The sequence below is a fragment of the Argentina silus genome, assembly GCF_951799395.1.
Source record: "Argentina silus genome assembly, chromosome: Y".
NCBI lineage: Eukaryota > Metazoa > Chordata > Actinopteri > Argentiniformes > Argentinidae > Argentina > Argentina silus.
Genome location: NC_139654.1, coordinates 32,384,316 through 32,404,321, shown reverse-complemented (window position 1 = coordinate 32,404,321; position 20,006 = coordinate 32,384,316). Strand labels below are relative to the sequence as shown.

The 20,006-nt window shown below is 45.4% G+C and overlaps 1 protein-coding gene across 1 annotated transcript in view; it reads left to right on the top strand.

Annotated features, from left to right (window-relative positions):
- The first annotated feature begins 1,622 nt into the window (after nucleotides 1–1,622).
- The window catches only part of LOC310823571 (tyrosine-protein kinase ABL2-like), a 55,774-nt gene continuing 37,390 nt past the window's right edge, over nucleotides 1,623–20,006 (top strand). Inside the window, exon 1 of the mRNA XM_083696448.1 lies at nucleotides 1,623–2,375. Coding sequence (XP_083552574.1) covers nucleotides 2,180–2,375 — 196 coding nt within the window. The 5' untranslated portion in view covers nucleotides 1,623–2,179. The remainder of the gene's footprint in view (nucleotides 2,376–20,006) is intronic.

The following is a 20,006-nucleotide window of genomic DNA, read 5'->3' as shown; positions in this document are numbered from 1 at the left end:
GTCACCCTGGCCACGGTCCTGTAGCTCCCTCTACAGGCCGAACGCTGCATGTCCCCCCACAATAACATTCCTCTATTTTTCCTGAGATCAATTGATGGAGTTATCATGTTTGAAACATTTCTTGGGAAATTGGTTGTTACAATCATGTATGATGTTGACTTAATGGCTATGTTTCTACCAGTACTGTAAAGATTAGGTATTAGATTAGATTAGATTAGATTAGATTCAACTTTATTGTCATTGTGCAGAGTACAAGTACAGAGACAACGAAATGCAGTTAGCGTCTAACCAGAAGTGCAAAATAGCAGAAAGTGCAATGAACAGTATTTACAGGTAGTGCAATATATGATCAGTAAGTAGTGCAGTATAATATAAGCAGTGCAGTATAGCAGTATATGAGTAGCAGTAGCATTATAGCAGAATAAATAGTTACAGTATGAACAGTGTAGCAGCATATGAGCTGTATGGGTAATGCAGTCTAGCAGTATATATGTATTAACAGTAACATGAGGTAGATAGCAGAATAAATATAAATATGGAATGCCGTATAAACAGTATAAACAGGTATGTACAGTATGTGCAGTAGTGTTAAAGAAAATATAAGGATACGTGCATTATATATTGTATTGTATACACTGTCAGGTTGAAAACATAATGGTTAAGTGGTATCCTGAGGCCCATACAGGGTTGACATTGTGACTTCTGTATGTTGAACCTCACAAGCACCGTTGTGGTTTCTGATATACCTTTCATAGAAAAGGTTATTATAACTTATGAAATATAAAGAGAATAAAACTTGGGATGGCTTTCACCAAATACTTCTTGGTCCTATGGTTATTTGTGTGAAAATTAGTAATTGTATTCAGCTAGAAACTATCTATTCTGTGTTATGATAATGAAAGGTTAATGCTAAGTGGGATCCTTGGGACGACCCAACTCTGACGTCACCTCATTGAAGTTGAGATTTAAAACGTTTAAAGGTAAACTTAGGTTAGGTAAGGGTTATGATTAGGAGAGGGGGTTCAGGCTCGGGTTAGGGTTTAGAGTAGGATCGCCCCATGGATCCCACTTAGCATCTACCGATAATGATATGACCGTAGGCTATATGAATGTTGAGATTTGCTGCTTGTGGGGACAATGGCCATGTAGTTATCAGCCCACTCTGAGACTAACTTAGAGTATTGTGGTGGTGATGCACTGGCCTGTATCATGGTCTACCTGTGCAGGTAACCTGTGGAGATGATCTACTCTTAATCTTCACATTTCTGTCCAAATGAAGGCTGTGTATCTTGATACACCTCAATGGAATGGATATAAGCTCTATTGATTCAGCATTTCATTTGCATGTTCTTGTCAAAAGAGTAGGACTTTTAGAAGAGTTTGCACTGTTGAGAGGAAGCTGGCAAAGTAAGCATTTCATTATTGCAATTTACAACTGTATCCTGTGCATATGACCAATACACTTTGACTTGACTTGACTTGACTTGACTAGGACCCCACCACCAAACAAACAGCACATCATTGACTCTTGTAATGTTTTTATTAAGTAAATGCTAAGGAACCACACACACAGCAACATTACATTCGTTCAAAGTTCTGATGACAGTGTCCACAGCATTATTAAGTGTATATTGGGGCCCCCATAATAAAACTCATGTCTAGCAGTTTTCTGGTCCAGGTGTAAGCTATAGTTGGTCCCCGAATGTCCACCTCTAGCGGCCGGGAGGTCTTGGTAGAGTTGGGGACATCGGGCCGGGGTAGGAATGGATCATTGTGACAAGCGGAGCGAAACCCAGCTGTATTCTGCGGTAAAGATGGCGGCAGCAGAGGGGGCGCGCAGTGGCCGGAGCACGGTGAAACGACCCTGAAAGGGTCCGTATTTCCCAGAATAACGGCCGTTAAGGAGCGAACATTGCAGCCTCGCGATCCCGCGGACCGTTGGCAAACAGTTGTTTTCATTTATTCGTGAGGCTTTTAGCGTTATTGTTTGAGGCAAGGTGGGTGGATGTCACACTGATAGCTGGCTAGCTATCGAGCTAACAAGTAGCTTGGAGTCGGGTGGAAGAGGGGGTTGACGAAGAGTATTCGGAACAGGCCGCTCCATAGTTGGGGGATGTGAGACAGGAGTGCGAAGGGTTGGCTCGCTTCGTCCCGAACATCTTTACACCGAACAGCGGGGATGGGACAACAGGTAGGCCGTGTCGGTGAGGGTGCATCGACGGGGCACCCACCGCAACAGCCACACCACGGGAAAGGGAACCGGGGAAGCAGCGCCGGGAGGAGACCACGGGAAGTCAGCAGCGCCGGGACGCCAGGCAGGACTGCTGCCGTTAATGTACCGGACCCAGCGATCAATATATTCACCCAACATTCAGGTAGAAACAGACACACATTGTATAATACGAAACAGTTGATTCGCTAGCTTTTTATGAATTTAAGTGTAATGGTATACTCTGACTGTGGCTAGCTAACGTTAGCAATCTCTGACAACGACGCGTTAGCGGAAATAAGGCATTGCCATCAGTGCCAGCATCCAGTTGTTTGTAAACCAGCTAAAGCAAAAACGTTCGCTCGTTTCCTTGGACCTGCTAATCCAGATTTATTTGGCAATTTATCAGGGCAAGTAGAAGCGCAGATTTGGCAGTGACAGCAAAAAATCTGTCACTGTGTGTGTGAGAGAGTGTCAGACTGTGTGTGCGCGTGTGTCTGTCTGACTGACTGACTGACTGACATGGTCAGGTAACTTAGTGCAGTCAAAGCCACTAAAGGGAGGAGATATTGTTACTCCGATCCTAGACAGAAGAAGAGAGAGAGGGATGAGGACGGAAGAGAAAGAACAGTGCAGGATCACACCAGAAGGGATGCTTCTGAAACAAACGTCTTTGCCACTGGCGACAGAGTACCAATTCCACTCTATTAACTCACTATGGCTGCTCTAACAGTCTCGCCTTACAACTCAGAGAGGTTTTTTACATGCTCCATTACAACTCTGTATAGTCTATGGTTACTGTCTACTCAACAGGAAAATATGCTAAGTTCTCCTCTTGGTTCATTTGTAGACGTTGTGACTAATGTAACCAACACATATCGGTTGAGGATGGCTTTATTCATAGACAGCATACTGGGTCAGTACAGGCCTCAGTCTGTGCTATGCACGCAGTGGGCTTGGAGTGTGACACACCGGACCCACCCGTTCCCATAGTGAGGAGGCTATAGTCTAGTATGCCCCTTAGTCTCCTCTGTGTCCATCTGTAGAGGCTGGTGAAGGTCATTCCATTCCATGCATTCCAATGAGCCCGTCCTCCGATTTCTACCTCCACCAGCCTCCTCTGGTGTCCATGTTGCTCCAGGATGTGGTAGACGCCATAGGTAGGCTACATGGTTCAGCATCTCTCTGTGGTTCATTGTTGTTTGATCCGAGCCTCCCTCGCCTGGGCTGGCACTGATTACTGTTGTGTTGTGTATGTGATTGTGTTGTGTATGTAACATTGTATGACCGTTAGGAAGCATGATTCAAGGGGGTGTCTTCGGTTCTTCCCTGCATGATTAAACCACATCACCCCTGTAATCTCCCAGTGTTCCACCTCCTCAGACCTCCATCTCTCCCCCCGGCCCCCTGCCCCAGTGAGGGTTAGTCAACGTCCAGTGTTATCCGATGTGAAGGGGGGAGAAGGCCCAGCCCCAGCCAGAGTCTCGCCGGCTCGTCCCTTTCGTTAGGCTCCCTACTACCCACAGAGAGACCCAACCCTGTCACGTCTCTCTACCAACACCCAGCCTCTTCAGCTGGAAACTTAGACCTGCAAAGTGCAGACTCACACTCGCACACATTCCCTGTCGGGTCTGGTCTCTCCAGTGTCAGGATTCAGGAGTGGCTCTTTAATAGCGGATGCAGAGCCCTAGCCAGCGCTGGGGGGCAGTTAGCTTGTAAAACCCCACACGGTAATAGAAGAATGAAAAGCAAAGATGTATTTGTCTGTATGTGCAGTCTCTCTTTCTCTCCAGGGCCACTCTGAAGCACCGTGTGTGTGTGTGTGTGTAATGGATGGTAATGACGAGGGTTGGACGGTAATACGGTATCCCGCAGGATTTGAAAATGCCCACAGTGTGCTTTTCAATACAGTCATAACATTTCTGCTCCATTATCTATCAAACTACCAAATGAAGCGCAGTTTGTTACAAAGAAATTATGTTTCAGGCTAGCAGGTTCTCTCTCTCTCTGGGAGTCTCATCTCCCAAAGAAAATATATAGACTTTCAATGGAATTTGGCCTTGGAGGCTACAGGTCCTAGGCCCCCTTTTCCCTAGCTCTGATATTATGTCTCTGCGTTGTGTACTGAGAGGCACACAGAATATTGTCCAATTCCAACACACCTCAAACTGAAACACCCATTAACAGCTGCACGGATGGGATATCTGTCTGTATCAAGTGCTGCTGTCGGGTTCAGACAATGGATTTGTGATAGTCAGTTAACATGACACCAAACATGTTGTTAACTGTCCACTTTTTCACACCCGACTGGAACCTACAGTCAAAATGCCTACAGACTAGCTTTTTTCCAGAAAACCACACAGCGGACAACATTGTTGATGCAGTCCGCACGGCACTTAAGGATTGGAATGCGAATAAACTCTCGGCCATAACGACAATACTGCTAACATTGCAGCTGCCATCAGGGCCCTGAATTGGCCATGGCTCAACTGTTTTGACCACAACCTCAATCTGGCGGTGACAAACGCAGTGCAGGACCAGAAGCAACGGACAGAGCGGGCCCTCTGAGTCTGCCGTGCCATTATCACAGCTGGCCCTGAAATAGAGAGCTCAAAAAGAAGCAAGCAGAATTAGGACTCCCAGAACAGTCTCATAACGGTAACTAAATCAATATTCTTAGAGACAAATTATAGCCTATAGGCTACAGGACGATATTATATATGATATTATATTATTACGAATGCTGTGTGTGATGCTTCTTATTAAGCTATCGTATTATGCTATCCAACTGTTTCTTTAGTTTGTCATGCTGTGATCAGGATGTCAAGTTCAAATGATTGTTTAGGCTAAATGTCATACGGTATAGCCGTATGACCGTCACCACATAAATAATTGAGTTTTTCAATGAAGATTAAATATATGGAGCAAAGACGGCTCCCCCATGACCATTATTTAAAAACAAATTGCGGTTATACTGCATACCCCAGTAAAATTTGAGGACGGTATACATTTTTTCACACCTGTATGCCGTCCAACCCGAGTAATGATACAGTTATGACCTACCTGAGACACGGTTGTGTATGGTGCGGTATTGCTGTGTGAATCCATTTAGACCATGTGTGAGTACAGCCAATAGTGTAGCCTATATATCACTCAGGGTCTAATGCTGAATTCCAAATGTAATGGACCCCCTGATAGCCCCTACCATCGAGCTAGCCACTCCTGTTGCTAGACATGAATATCCAATCCCGTCAGACCTACACTACCAAGGACCTAGGGGGTAGGGGCTAGAAGGCAGAGGTGGAGAGACTAGTTTGGGATGAAGGGTTAGGGGCTCGTTTGGGGTGGAGGGGTTAGTGGTTAGTTTGGGGTGCAGGGTGAAGAGGTAGGGGTTTGTTTTGGGTGGAGGGGTTAGGGGCAAGTTGAGGTGGAGGGGTTAGGGATTTGATTGGGGTGGAGGGCTTAGGTTTTTTTTGGGGGGGTGGAGGGTTAGGGGTTAGTTTGGGGTGCAGGGTGAAGAGGTAGGGGTTTGTTTGGGGTGGAGGGGTTAGGGGCCAGTTTGGGGTGGAGGGGTTAGTGGTTAGTTTGGGGTGCAGGGTGAAGAGGTAGGGGGTTTGTTTGGCGTGGAGGGGTTTGGGGCTAGTTTTGGGTGGAGGGGTTAGGGGCCAGTTTGGGGTGGAGGGCTTAGGGGCTAGTTTGGAGTGGAGGGGTTTGGGGATACAGTCATGAGAAAAAGTTAGGACACCCCCCAAAATATTAAGTTATTCTCTTAAAAATATGGACATATCAATATGTTATCTTCTTTCTAACAATGTCTATAGATAAAGGGGATGTAATTGAACAAAAAACTATGAAAATGTAACTTTGTAATAATTTATTTAACGAAAAATTAACAATAATGCCAATTCCTACTGAGGAAAAAGTTAGGACACCCTATGCCCTAATAGCTAGTATTGCCCCCCTTGGCTGAAATAACCTCAATTAGACGTTTCTTATAACTGTCTACAGGTCTCTGACATCAATTGGGAGAAAGTTTTTCCCACTCCTCCTTGCAGAATTCTTTCAGCTGTGTGATGTTCGAGGGGTGTCTTGCATGCACAGCCAGTTTCAAATCAATCCACAGCATCTCAATAAGATTAAGATCCGGGCTTTGACTTGACCATTCCAGAACTCTCAATTTATTTTTCTTGAGCCATTCCTTGGTAGATTTACTGGAATGTTTTGGGTCATTGTCATGTTGCATGGTCCACATCTGCTTCAGCTTCAACTGTCGAACAGATGGTCTCACATTTTCCTCAAGCACCCTCTGATACAATACAAAATTCATAGTGGATTCTATGATGGTGAGCTGACCAGGCCCTGCTGCAGAAAAGCAGCCCCAAACCATGACATTTCCACCCCCATGCTTCACAGTTGGTATGAGGTTCTTGTTCTCAAATGCTGTCTTGGTTTTGCGCCAAACATGTTTACTCTTACTGTGCCCAAATAGTTCAACTTTGGATTCATCTGTCCAAAGCACATTGTTCCAGAAGTTCTGGTCTTTCTCTAGGTGTTCTCTGGCAAACTTTAGTCTTGCCCTGATGTTTTTTTTTGACAGCAGGGGTTTCCTCCTTGCACACCTCCCATGTAATGCAAACTTGTTCAGTCTCTTTCTTATGGTGGATGCATGTACTTTGACATCAATTGTGGCAAGAGATACCTGTAGGTCTCGTGATGACATTCTGGGATTGTTGGAGACTTCTTTAAGCATCTTTCGGTCAGCTCTTATGCTGAACTTGCTTGGGCGGCCTGACCTGGCCATGTTGGTGGTGGTTTTAAATGTTCTCCACTTGTAAATTATTTTCCGGACAGTGGAATGGCCAATTTCGAATAGTTTGGAGATCTTTTTATATCCCTTCCCAGACTCATATGCATCTACAATTTTTCTTCTGAAGGCCTCAGAGAGCTCTTTTGATCTCGCCATGGTGATGCAACTCACTTCAACAATCAAGAGCAAACCAAACTAAATATCTGAGGCTTAAATAGGACAGGCTCCTCCAAAATCCTCTGTAACGATGTTCTAATCATTTGCACCTGATGTGGTGCTCTTTATTATAATTTTAGGCATTTTAAGTGGAACTAAATGTGGGGGTGTCCTAACTTTTTCCTCACAAGAAGATTGCATTTCTATTAATTACATTTTACCAATCATTTTTTAAATAATTTGTTTCAGTTGTATTTGTTTAGTTATATTACCTCAATTTTTCAATATTGTTCAAATGAATATCAAATGTCCATATGTTTGAATATGTTGAAGAAGACAAAGGTTTTCATAGGGTGTCCTAATTTTTTCTCATGACTGTAGTTTGGGGTGGAGGGGTTAGTGGTTAGTTTGGGGTGCAGGGTGAAGAGGTAGGGGTTTGTTTTGGGTGGAGGGGTTAGAGGCAAGTTGGGGTGGAGGGGTTAAGGTTTCGTTTGGGGTGGAGGGCTTGGGGGTTCTTTTGGGGTGGAGGGGTTAGGGGTTATTTTGGGGTGCAGGGTGAAGAGGTAGGGGTTCGTTTGGGGTGAAGGGGTTAGGGGCCAGTTTGGGGTGGAGGGCTTGGGGGTTCTTTTGGGGTGGAGGGGTAGGGGTTAGGGGTTAGTTTGGGGTGCAGGGTGAAGAGGTAGGGGTTTGTTTTGGGTGGAGGGGTTAGGGGCTATTTTGGAGTGGAGGGACTTGGGGTTAGTTTGGAGTGGAGGGGTTCGGGGCTCGTTTGGGTTGGAGGAATTCTATTTAAATTCATGGCATTTAGCAGATGCCTTTATCCAAAGCGACTTACAACAAATACATTTGACGAAGTAAGTGAATCATCAACACTCACCGTCCACTTTATTAGGTCCACCTGTTCAACTGCTCTTTAACGCAAATATCTAATCAGCCAATCACATGGCAGCAACTCAATGCATTTAGGCATGTAGACATGGTCAAGACTACCTGCTGAAGTTCAAACCAAGCATCAGAATGGGGAAGAAAGGTGATTTAAGTGACTTTGAACGTGGCATGGTTGTTGGTGCCAGATGGGCTGGTCTGAGTATTTCAGAAACTGCTGATCTACTGGGATTTTCACGCACAACCATCTCTAGGGTTTACAGAGAATGGTCCGAAAAAGAGAAAATATCCAGTGAGCGGCAGTTCTCTGGGCGAAAATGCATTGTTGATGCCAGAGGTCAGAGGAGAATGGCCAGACTGGTTTGAGATGATAGAAAGGCAACAGTAACTAAAATAACCACTCGTTACAACCAAGGTATGCAGAAGACTATCTCTGAACGCACAACACGTCGAACCTTGAAGCAGATGGGCTACAACAGCAGAAGACCACACCGGGTGCCACTCGTGTCAGCTAAGAACAGGAAACTGAGGCTGCAGTTCGCACGGGCTCACCAAAATTGGATAATAGAAGATTGGAAAAACGTTGCCTGGTCTGATGAGTCTCGATTTCTGCTGCGACATTCAGATGGTAGGGTCAGAATTTGGTGTAAACAACATGAAAGCATGGATCCATCCTGCCTTGTATCAACGGTTCAGGCTGGTGGTGGTGGTGTAATGGTGTGGGGGATATTTTCTTGGCACACTTTGGGCCCCTTAGTACCAATTGAGCACCATTTAAACGCCACAGCCTACCTGAGTATTGTTGCTGATCATGTCCATCCCTTTATGACCACAGTGTACCTATCTTCTGATGGCTACTTCCAGCAGGATAAAGCGCCATGTCACAAAGCTCACATCATCTCAAACTGGTTTCTTGAACATGACAATGAGTTCACTGTACTCCAATGGCCTCCAGAGTCACCAGATCTCAATCCAATAGAGCACCTTTGGGATGCGGTGGAACGAAGGGATTCACATCATGGATGTGCAGCTGACAAATCTGCAGCAACTGTGTGATGCTATCATGTCAATATGGACCAAAATCTCTGAGGAATGTTTCCAGCACCTTGTTGAATCTATGCCACAAAGAATTAAGGCAGTTCTGAAGGCAAAAGGGGGTCCCGGTACTAGCGAGGTGTACCTAACAAAGTGGCCGGTGAGTGTATACCATCAGTCATCATAAGAAAAAAATACATCTATGAATCAGAATCTGAATTCTTTTATTTGGCCAAGTATATTTGCACATACAGGAAATTGACTTGGTGAGGCTGGTGCATGGGACATAAAAAACAATTGCAAAAATTGACAAGAAATTTACAAAATAGCAAAATATTAACAAAATAGCAATAACAAATTTACAAATTCACAAAAAAGAACAATAAAACAATACATTTTGTAGGCTGTGCGAGGCTAAGTGGCAATGAGGCTAGAGGCTGTGAAATGGGTATGGGGCATGTACACGATAAATGAGAATAATTTTAAATAATTATAAATTACACTGTCAGTGCATTGTGTGTGTGTGTGTGTGTGTGTAAGGGTGGGGGTGGAAGTCCCAGAGTCAGGGAGCTTGTTTGTGAGCCCCACTGCCATGAGGAAGAGACTGTTCACGAGGCGCAAGGTTTTGGTCTTGATTGACCGGAACCTTTTGCCGGATGGAAGTCTATGGAAGAGGTGGTGACCAGGATGGGAAGGATCAGCTATGATCTTTCCTGCTCTCTTACTGGTCCTGGAGTGGAACAGGTCCAGGAGAGATGGCAGGTTGCAGCCGATGACCTTCTCGACTGACCGAATAGTCCGCTGCAGTCTGCCTTTGTCCTTGGCAGTGGAGGCAGCGAACCAGATGGTGATAGATGAGCTGAGGATGGACTCAATGATGGCCATGTAGAACTCAACCATCACTTTCTGCGGCATGTTGAATTTCTTCATCTGCCGCAGGAAGAACATCCTCTGCTGGGCCTTCTTGATGGTGGAGGTGATGTTCTCCGCCCACCTGAGGTCCTTTGAAATTATTGTCCCCAGGAATCTGAATGACTCCACAGTGTTAACTGGGGAGTCACACATGATGAGGGGGGCGGTTGGGGCTGGGCTTCTCCTGAAGTCTACTACCATCTCTACAGTTTTTAGGGCGTTCAGCTCCAAGTTGCTCTGGCTGCACCAGGAAGCCAGGCTGTCAACTTCCTCTCTTTAGGCGGACTCATCCCCATTGGAGATTAATCCAATGAGGGTTATGTCATCCGCGAACTTCAGGAGTTTGACAGAAGGGTGGCTCGAGATGCAGCTGTTGGTGTAGAGGGAGAAGAGTAGGGGAGAGAGCACACAGCCTTGCGGGGCTCTAGTGCTGATGGTCCGGGGCTCCGAGACAAGCTTGCCCAGCTGCACGTGCTGCTTCCTGTCAGGAAGTCAGTGATCCACCTGCAGGTGGGCTCAGGCATGCTCAGCTGGGATAGCTTGTCCTGGAGGAGAGCTGGAGCGATGCTGTTGAATGCGGAGCTGAAGTCCACAAACAGGATCCTGGCGTAGGTGCCGGGGGAGTCTAGGTGCTGGAGGATGAAGTGGAGTCCCATGTTGACTGCGTCGTCTACAGACCTGTTGGCTCTGTAGGCAAACTGCAGTCGGTCGAGGTGGGGGTTGGTGATGGCCTTGAGGTGGGTGAGCACGAGGCGCTCAAAAGGTCTTCATTACCACAGAGGTCAGGGTGACTGGTCTGTAGTCTGTAGTTAAGGGTTAGGGTTATCCATCCTGGATGGAGAGAGGTGTGATGGGGGGAGGGGGTTGTCTGGGTCCATTGTGTAGAGGGGGGGGGGGGGGGGGGGGCAGTGTCTCAGGCTGGTAAGAAGAGGTGTGATAGCTGTGGAGGGGGGTTGGTTGTGTGGGTCAGAGTCGGGACTGTTCCATTGTCTGTCGAATTTACAGTAGAAGTCATTCAGGTCGTTTGCAAGTCTGAGGTCTTCCATAGAGTGGGGGGATTTGGTTTTGCAGTCTATGATCTCTCGAAGGCCTTTCCAGACTGACGAGGCTGCTCGTTGGCTGCAAATTGTTCTTCCAGCTTCTTTGAGTATATAATTTTTATGGTACTTTTATTTTAACAAATAGACACAGAATATCAACAAAAAAAGTCCAGAAAAACATATTATATAAAGTTATAAATTAATTTGCATTTGATCGAAGGAAATACAGTGGGGGAAATAATTATTTGATCCCCTGCTGATTTTGTTAGTTTGCCCGATTACAAAGAAATGAGCGGTCTATAATTTTTATGGTACTTTTATTTTAACAAATAGAGACAGAATATCAACAAAGAAGTCCAGAAAAAACACATTATATAAAGTTATAAATTCATTTGCATTTGATCGAAGGAAATAAGTATTTGATCCCCAAGCAAAACATGACTTAGTACTTGGTGGAGAAACCCTTGCTGGCAAGCACAGAAGTCAGACGTTTCTTATAGTTGGTCACCAGGTTTGCACACATCTCAGGAGGGATTTTGGTCCACTCCTCTTTACAGATCCTCTCCAAATCCTGAAGGTTTCAAGGCTTTTGCTTGGCAACTCGAATCTTCAGCTCCCTCCACAAATTTTCTATAGGATTAAGGTCTGGAGACTAGCTAGGCCACTCCATGACCTTAGTGTGCTTCTTCTTGAGCCACTCCTTTGTTGCCTTGGCTGTATGTTTTGGGTCATTGTCATGCTGGAAGACCCATCCACGACCCATCCTCAGTGCTCTGGCTGAGGGAAGGAGGTTCTCGTCCAAGATCTTACGGTACATGGCCCCGTCCATTGGCCCCTCAATGCAGTGAAGTCGTCCTGTACCCTTAGCAGAGAAACAACCCCAAAGCATAATGTTTCCACCTCCGTGTTTGACGGTGGGGATGGTGTTCTTGGGATTGTAGCATTCAGCATTTCTCTCCCTCCAAACACGAAGAGTCATGCCAAAGAGTTCAATTTTTGTCTCATCTGACCACATCACCTTCTCCCAAGCCTTCTCTGAATCATTTAAGTGTTCATTGGCAAACTTCAGATGGGCCTGTACATGTGCCTTCTTGAGCAGGGGGACCTTGCGGGCACTGCAGGATTTCAATCCGTTACGGTGTAGTGTGTTACCAATGGTTTTCTTGGTGACTGTGGTCCCAGCTGCCTTGAGATCATTACCAAGCTCCTCCCGTGTAGTTCTGGGCTGATCCCTCACCCTTCTCATGATCATCCTTACCCCACGAGGCGAGATCTTGCATGGAGCTCCAGGCCGAGGGTGATTGATGGTTATTTTGTATTTCTTCCATTTTCTAATAATTGTACCAACAGTTGTCTCCTTCTCACCAAGCTTCTTGCTGATGGTCTTGTAGCCCATTCCAGCCTTGTGCAGGTCTACAACTCTTACCCTGATGTCCTTTCAATGTTCTTTGGTCTTGCCCATGGTGGTGGAGAGGTTGGAATGGAAGAGATTGATTCTATTGACAGGTGTCTTTTATACCCATAGCAAGCAGAGATTAGGAGTACTTTTCCTAAAGTGACAGGACTAATCTGTGTGCCTCATGGGCATATAACCGGTCTGTATGAGCCAGAATTCTTGCTGGTTTGTAGGGGATCAAATGAATTTATAACTTTATATAATGTGTTTTTTCTGGACTTCTTTGTTGATATTCTGTCTCTATTTGTTAAAATAAAAGTACCATAAAAATTATAGACCGCTCATTTCTTTGTAATCGGGCAAACTAACAAAATCAGCAGGGGATCAAATAATTATTTCCCCCACTGTACTTAGCCAGTCTAAACCTTTCCTTGTCTCCACTCCTGAAAGCCTTCTCCTTCTCCAAAGCAAGCTGATTGAGTCTTGCTGTGAACCAGGGCTTGTCATTGTTGTGACTCACCCTGGTGCGTGTTGGAATACATCTGTCCTCACAGAAGAAAGCTGATGTATGACGTCATAGACGTCATAGACATGTCCAAAGTCCGGCCCGGTTAAATTTCCACCGGCCCGCAGTCTCTGTCATAAAATCTATAATATGCGGCCCGCCAGCACTGTTGACCAGAGTATAAAATACGCGCGTACAAAAAAGCTATTTTATATTTCACCAGAAGATGGCAGCAGACCTATGGCGCAACTGGAAGCTGTTTTAACGTCACAGCAGCGCTTTTTCACAAGAGCCCGCGAGTCAAATGAAAATGCTACAAAGGCGAGCTACGAGGTGGCAACGCTGATTGCCAAGCACTGCAAACCTTGCCTAGCCTTCAGGTGCAAAATGCAGTGGTAAGCGAACTGTATTCACACATCAAAGCCTTTGGGACCAAGCTGCAATTTTTCCAAAGGCACCTGTCACAAACGCAACCCAATACCACACATTTCCCAGCGCTACAGGAAATAATGTCCAGTTTCCACAGAACAATAACAGTGCGCAAACGAGGAGGTATGCAGCAGACATCTCATCTCTGGCTGAGGAGTTTCAACAACGCTTTCGGGATTTCACAGCTATTGAAAAGGAGATGACGCTTTTTTCCTCTCCTTTCTCTGTGCAACCTGATGATGCTCCGGACCACCTGCAGCTGGAGCTCATTGAGCTGCAGTGTGACCCCGAGTGGTGCAGCTGGCACCAACAGCTCTCTCGTCAACTTTTACCGCCAGCTTGATAAAGGCAGGTTCCAAGAGATTCGGTTTGTTTGGCTCGACGTATTTTGCGAGAACACATTCTCGGTTATGAACTTTAACAAGAACCGCGTGAGGACAAGACTAAGTGACTCTCACCTGCGTGACATCTTGCGCATCAAAACCACTGTCTTTGAGCCAGACCTGGCCTATTTAATGCAGTCGAGATCTCAGTGTCACCCATCACATTAGTGCAGGCAAGGCAACTTATTTGTTTTTGTCGTCTGAGATGAATACATTCCAAAATCTCAGTGAATTATTTTTTTGTGATGATCAAAGCCACAGTTTTGAATATCCACTGAGTCGTATGGCCCTCAATGTTTTGCACTTCTGAATAAGATAACTGTTATATGTCATATGTTTTGAATTTAAAAGTTTACAGTGAACATTTAATAGTGAATAATATGTAATGTTTCAAATGAACCTAAGTTGTTCTATGTTTAAGCTTCTTGAAAGTTTTTTTTACTCAGACTGCTTTTCTTCATTTTATGTAGCCTTTAAATTTGAAAGGCAGACTGCTTTTGGTAAAACTTGTTAATTTGTGTGCCATGTGAAGAAATGAAAGGTATGCCATTTCCAATAAAAATGTCATAAAATAGTTTATTTGCATTTATTGTTAATGGTTCAAAGAATTTCAGGCTGAAGGTCGGCCCTCGCACATTTTCACCTCACCAAATCTGGCCCTCTTTGCAAAAAGTTTGGACACCCCTGGTCTTGGCTGTTGGAAGCAGTCTTAAAAATGTCCCAGTCTGTGGTATCTTGGCAGTCACGCAGCTCCTCTGCTGCTCCAATTCTTTGATCTCCGCACAGCAGGTTTAGAAAGTTTTAGTGTCTGCCTGTATGCCGAGATCAAATTGAATAAGAGCATGGTCAGATAGTCCCGAGGAACTGCGTGATAAGCTCTGCTGATGGTGCTGTAACAATGATCCAAAATCATCATCTCCCTTGTCGGGCATTAGATTAACTGTTTATATTAAGGGAGTTTGAGTTAAGTTCCCCTTGTTAAAGTCCCCAAGGACAATAACTGGGGAATACGTGTTCTCTGTCCTTCTCTCCACTCCTAATATTTGGTCGGCCAGTTGACGTTGAGCCACTTTCACATCAGCTTGCGGAGGGCCAATATAAATGAAGTGAAATGCCAACGCCAGCCAATATAAAAGAAGTGATATCACGTGGAGAGTAAAGCAGTCTGCAGGTGATGAAAAATGATTCCAGGTCAGGAGAACAAGTTTGCAAAATCACTTTCACGTCGTTGCACCAGCGTTGATTTCTATAGAAACAGATCCATCCACCTTTCGTTTTGCATGAAAGTATTGGGTCGCGATCCGCACGTAACAGCTGAAAGCCAGGCAGCTGTACAGCGGAGTCCGGTGTAGATTCAATCAGCCACGATTCTGTGAAACACGAAACAGAAGAGAGAGAAAAGTCTTTGCACAGGGGGGTAGTGGGGATGAAGAGGTCTTAAGGAGGGACAGTTAAGATGTAGCCTGAAGAGATGGGTCTTCAATCTACGGTGGAAGAGGTTGTGACTCTGCAGTCATGACAGCAGTGGGAAGCTCATTCCACCAGCGGGGGTGCCAGGACAGTGGAAAGTCGTGACTGAGAAGAGCGACTGCTATATCCACGTAGAGGCGGCAGTGCCAGGCGGCCAGCCGAGGTGGAAGAGTGGAGTGATCGGGCAGGGGTTTGGGGGCTGACCATTGCTTGAAAGTACGGAGGGGCTGTTCCCTTTCCCGCCCGGTAGGCGAGCACCAGGGTCTTGAATCTGATGCGAGCTGCTACCGAGAGCCAGTGAAGGGTGTGAAGGAGGGGGGTGACATGGGAGAATTTGGAGAGATTGAACACCAGACGGGCGGCAGCATTCTGGATGAGCTGCAGAAGCAGAGAGCCTGGCCAAGAGTGCGTTGCAGTAGTCAAGGCGAGAGATCACAAGTGTTTGGACCAAAAGTTGTGCTGCTTCTCTGGTGAGGAATGGACATATCCTTCTGATGTTGTAGAGGAAGAATCTACAGGAGCGTGCTGTCGCTGTGACACAAAGGATAAGTGGTTGTCAAGGATCACTCCAAGGTTCTTTGCTGTCTGGGAGGAGGCCACAGTAGAGTTCTCTACTGTGATGGGGAAGTCTTGGAGAGGGCAGGCTTTCCCCGGAAGGAAGAACAGCTCAGTCTTGTTGAGGTTGAGCTTGAGGTGGTGGGTTGACATCCAAGCAGAAATGTCTGCAAGACACGCAGAGACACGTGTTGCCACCTGTGAGTCAGACGGGGGGGGAAAGAGAGAAAGAGTTGAGTGTCGTCTGCATAGCAGTGGTAGGAGAAACCATGTGAGGAAATTACCAAGCCAAGAGATATGGTGGAGGGTGGAGGTGGCTGCATCAGTGGATAGAAGAGAGAAGGATTCAACAGAGGGTATGGAGGATAAGACAGAGGAAGAGAGAGCGGGTACGCAGGTTGCGACGAGAGGACACAGTGTGGGTAGAAACTGACAGGGATGGGGTGGATTTAAGGGGAAGGGAGAAGGATACAAAATGATGATTAGAAACTGGAAGAGGGGTAACAGTAAGGTTGGAGGTATGGGAGGATCTGGTGAGGACAAGGTCGAGCTGATTGTCCGCCTTATGAGTCGGAGGAGAGGAGGTCAAGTACTCCAGAAGAGTGAAGCTATTCTGACTGGGTGTTGAAGTCACCCAGTAGTAAGAGCGGTGTACCGTCCTCAGGGAAGAAGCTGAGAAGGACATCCATCTCATCTAAGAAGTGTCCAAGCTGACCTGGTGGACGATAGATAACGACAATGTGAAGTTTGACAGGGGAGGTGACAGAAACGGCATGGAATTCAAAGGTGGATATGGACAGGTGTGACAGGGGAAGGACATTATGTGACCACTTCGGTGAGATGAGGAGTCCTGTTCCTCCTCCTCGACCAGAGAGTGTAGGGGAATGAGAAAAGGAGTCGGCATCAGAGAGGGCTGCCAGAGTAGCTGTGTTTTCCGGTGTAATCCATGTCTCTGTGAGGGCAAGGAAGTGTAGAGACATGAAGCAGACATAAGCTGAGAGAGCCTCTGCTTTCTGGACCGCTGACTGGCAGTTCCAAAGTCCTCCCGCGACAGTGAGGTCGTGGTCAGTTGAGCATGATGGGTAGATTAGATTGGAATGGTTGCAAGGGGAGGTTTAGCGTTGATGTGTCCTCCTGAGAAATGAAATAACAGGAATGGGGAGAAAGCACATCTTGATATTTGCCGATATAGAGAGAGAGGGTTCGTGGGCAATACAAGATGGAGGTAGCTCTCAATACACTCACAATTCAATAGTAGTGAAACTAATAGAATATAAATACTTAGTAGTTTGGCGTTCCTCTCAGGCCTTCCTCGATGGACTCCACAGGTTGACTCCTTCGTCTTTGTGTCAGGTGTCTTCATGTCAGGAGGTTGTCGCAGAGGCTGTTGCTCTGTGACCGTCAGGATAGAAATGCAGATTCTGTAATTGCTGATGACGAGCAGGTTAGCAGCCCCTCCTACCTAACGATCAGTTAACGACCAGACAGGTTTCACCACTCAATCCCAATTGTATTCGTCCTAGTCCAAGGTGAGCAGGAGTTAAAATACCTTGCAGAGTAGTTTCAGGCCCTCCCACTGGAGATTGACAGCAATTGGCTTCAAACAGATGGCTTTCAATAGAAACTAGAGCAAGATAGCCACAGTAAAATACAACAGCTGCTTTTAAACAAGATTAAATTAATTTACTTAGACTGGAGAACAGGCTTCACCACTCAATCCCAAATGTATTAGTAAGAGTAACGTTAGGCTGCAGTAACATGATACATAAGCTTTTTTTAATTTTCACACCGCTATTGTACAGTTGAATCTTACCCTGACAGCACTGTATGTGTCCATATTGATTTCATATTGAGTGTGAACAATGCAGCTGCCTGCCCCTCCTAGCGAGCATCAAAGTCTGGTGTCATTCTTGACGTAGAGATCCGCAGTGTAGAGGACAGATGATGGTCCCTTAACCGTGATCAGATTTGTTATTGTTCATCACAGAGAATGTTTGTTCGCACACGTGGAGCCGAATAACACCAGCATCAACTGGGCATGTTTTCACGTGTGGAAACTTTGTTTCACTCAGTGAGGCGTAAAACGTGTCTTGTGCGACTGTTGTACTTCTCCTTCAGAGTGGAGTCGCATTGTAGGTCAATGAGTTTTTTTGGGTATCATTTGGTGCTTTCTCGCAGTCAAGGTTTGGGGAGCCATCTGTGGTGACGTTTGCCAGTTTACTCCATGGTAGATTTAGTCTTTCTAAGCACACAGACACTAGGTCGTAAAGGTCCGATCCCCTCGTTGTCACCTTCATTGATTCCATTGCAAGAAATTCCTCTGTTATTTCAAAGTTGTCATTTATTCCTCTGACAAAGGTTCAGGGTTAGGTTCAGGTTAGGGTTAAGGTTAGGCATATAGGACAGTGTGGTTAGGTTGAGGCAGAAATCTCAAAGGATCAGAGTTGTAAGACGGGAGGCCAGAGACCGTGTGTGTGGGTGTAGTGTTTAGGGTCTAGGGTGTAGTGTGTCAGTGTAGTGTGTGTGTGTAGTGTTTAGTGTTTAGGGTGGAGTGTTTAGTGTGTAGTATGTAGGGTGTAGTGTATAGGGTGTAGGGTCTAGTGCAGGGGTGGGCAATTATTTTTCCCAGGGGGCCACATGAGAAACAGAAAATATTATGGAGGGCCGGGCTAATAGCCTGAACTCAATTCTACATAACATTAATTGTATTTCTTTGTAAAAAGCGGTAAATTGCATTGTTTTGACAAGCTGTGACTGGTAAGAGTAAATGTTATGATTATTAAGTAATGAAAAAGTGAGGTTGCCTTACAAGAAATGTCATTTATTCAATCACATTTTCAAAAACAATGGTACACAAAATAAGAATGTTTTTAACATTTGTGACTTGCTCATTTCTCTACTCAGTCACATTAACCCCAAAACACATTTTAGTTTAATATACAGTATTGTTGGAAAGAGGAGATCTTTAGCTTTCTAAAGACATCAATATTGTCTTTGTACTCCAAATATTAAGTAGTCTAACCATCTAATTTACTGTTTCTTTTTTTTTTTTTTCTTGTTCAGTGAGAGAAATCTAGTCTCTGTTGGGCTTTAACAAGTGTATCAAAGTCAGGCTGAATGTCTGAGGTGGCTATGCGAAGCACAGCTGACAGATGATCATCAGTGAGAGAGGATCTATACCTGGATTTGTTAAACTTCATCAATGAAAATGTTTGTTCACATATGTAGGTAGATCCAAAGAGAACCTTCTGAGCATGTCTCCTCATGTTTGGAAAGTTCTCCTTTTTGAGAGAGGAGTAAAAGTCCAGCACTGATTCTGACTTAAAGTGCTCTGCCAGTACCACATCAGACTGCAGGTCAATGAGCTCCAGCTGAACGTCACTGGGTGCATTATCCACAATGCAGGTGAAGGGAGAGAAGATCATGCTCATTTCATCCTCAACTGTTTTGAAATCTTCAAATCGCCTTGAAAACTCACCATGCAGTGCTCCTAACATGGATGAGTACCTGTGGAGGTGATCAGCTGATGGTTTGACTTCTTTCAGGGTTTGCATGTGAGTGAGAGTGTTGCTCTCCAGTTGGCTTGAAAGAAACTGCAACTTTCTCATGAAAGCCTTCACCAGGCTGTGCATTTCATGAACAAAAAGGCCCTTGCCTTGCAGTTTGGTGTTCAGTTCATTCATCAGTGCAGACACATCCACAGCAAATGCTAAATCTAGTCCCCATCTGAGAGCTCTGGGATGTCTTTGCCTTTCTTCTCACAAAACTCCCGAATCTCTGCTTTCAGGTCCCAAACTCTTTTCAGCACTTTGCCCAGGCTGAGCCATCTGACAGTTGTGTGGTAACCAATGTCACCATGTTCAGACTCATGCTCCTCCAAAAGCTCAACAAACTGTCTGTGATTTAATGCTCTTGCCCTGATAAAGCATACTATTTTAGTTACAACATCAGTAACATGGTTCACTTTTAACACTGACTTGCACAACACATTCTGATGGAGAATACAATGTAAAAATACAAATTTCTGCTCTGGGTCGATTTCAGTCACTTTATCTTGCATTCGTTTCAAAAGTCCAACATTTTTCCCAGTCAGATTTGGACAACCATCGGTTGTGACACCTGCCAGTCTGTCCCATCTCAGTCCCAGCTCGTCCATGCATGCATTTACCTCCGTAAACAGATCGCTCCCCGTCGTCGTCCCTTTCATTGACCGCACTGCTGCCA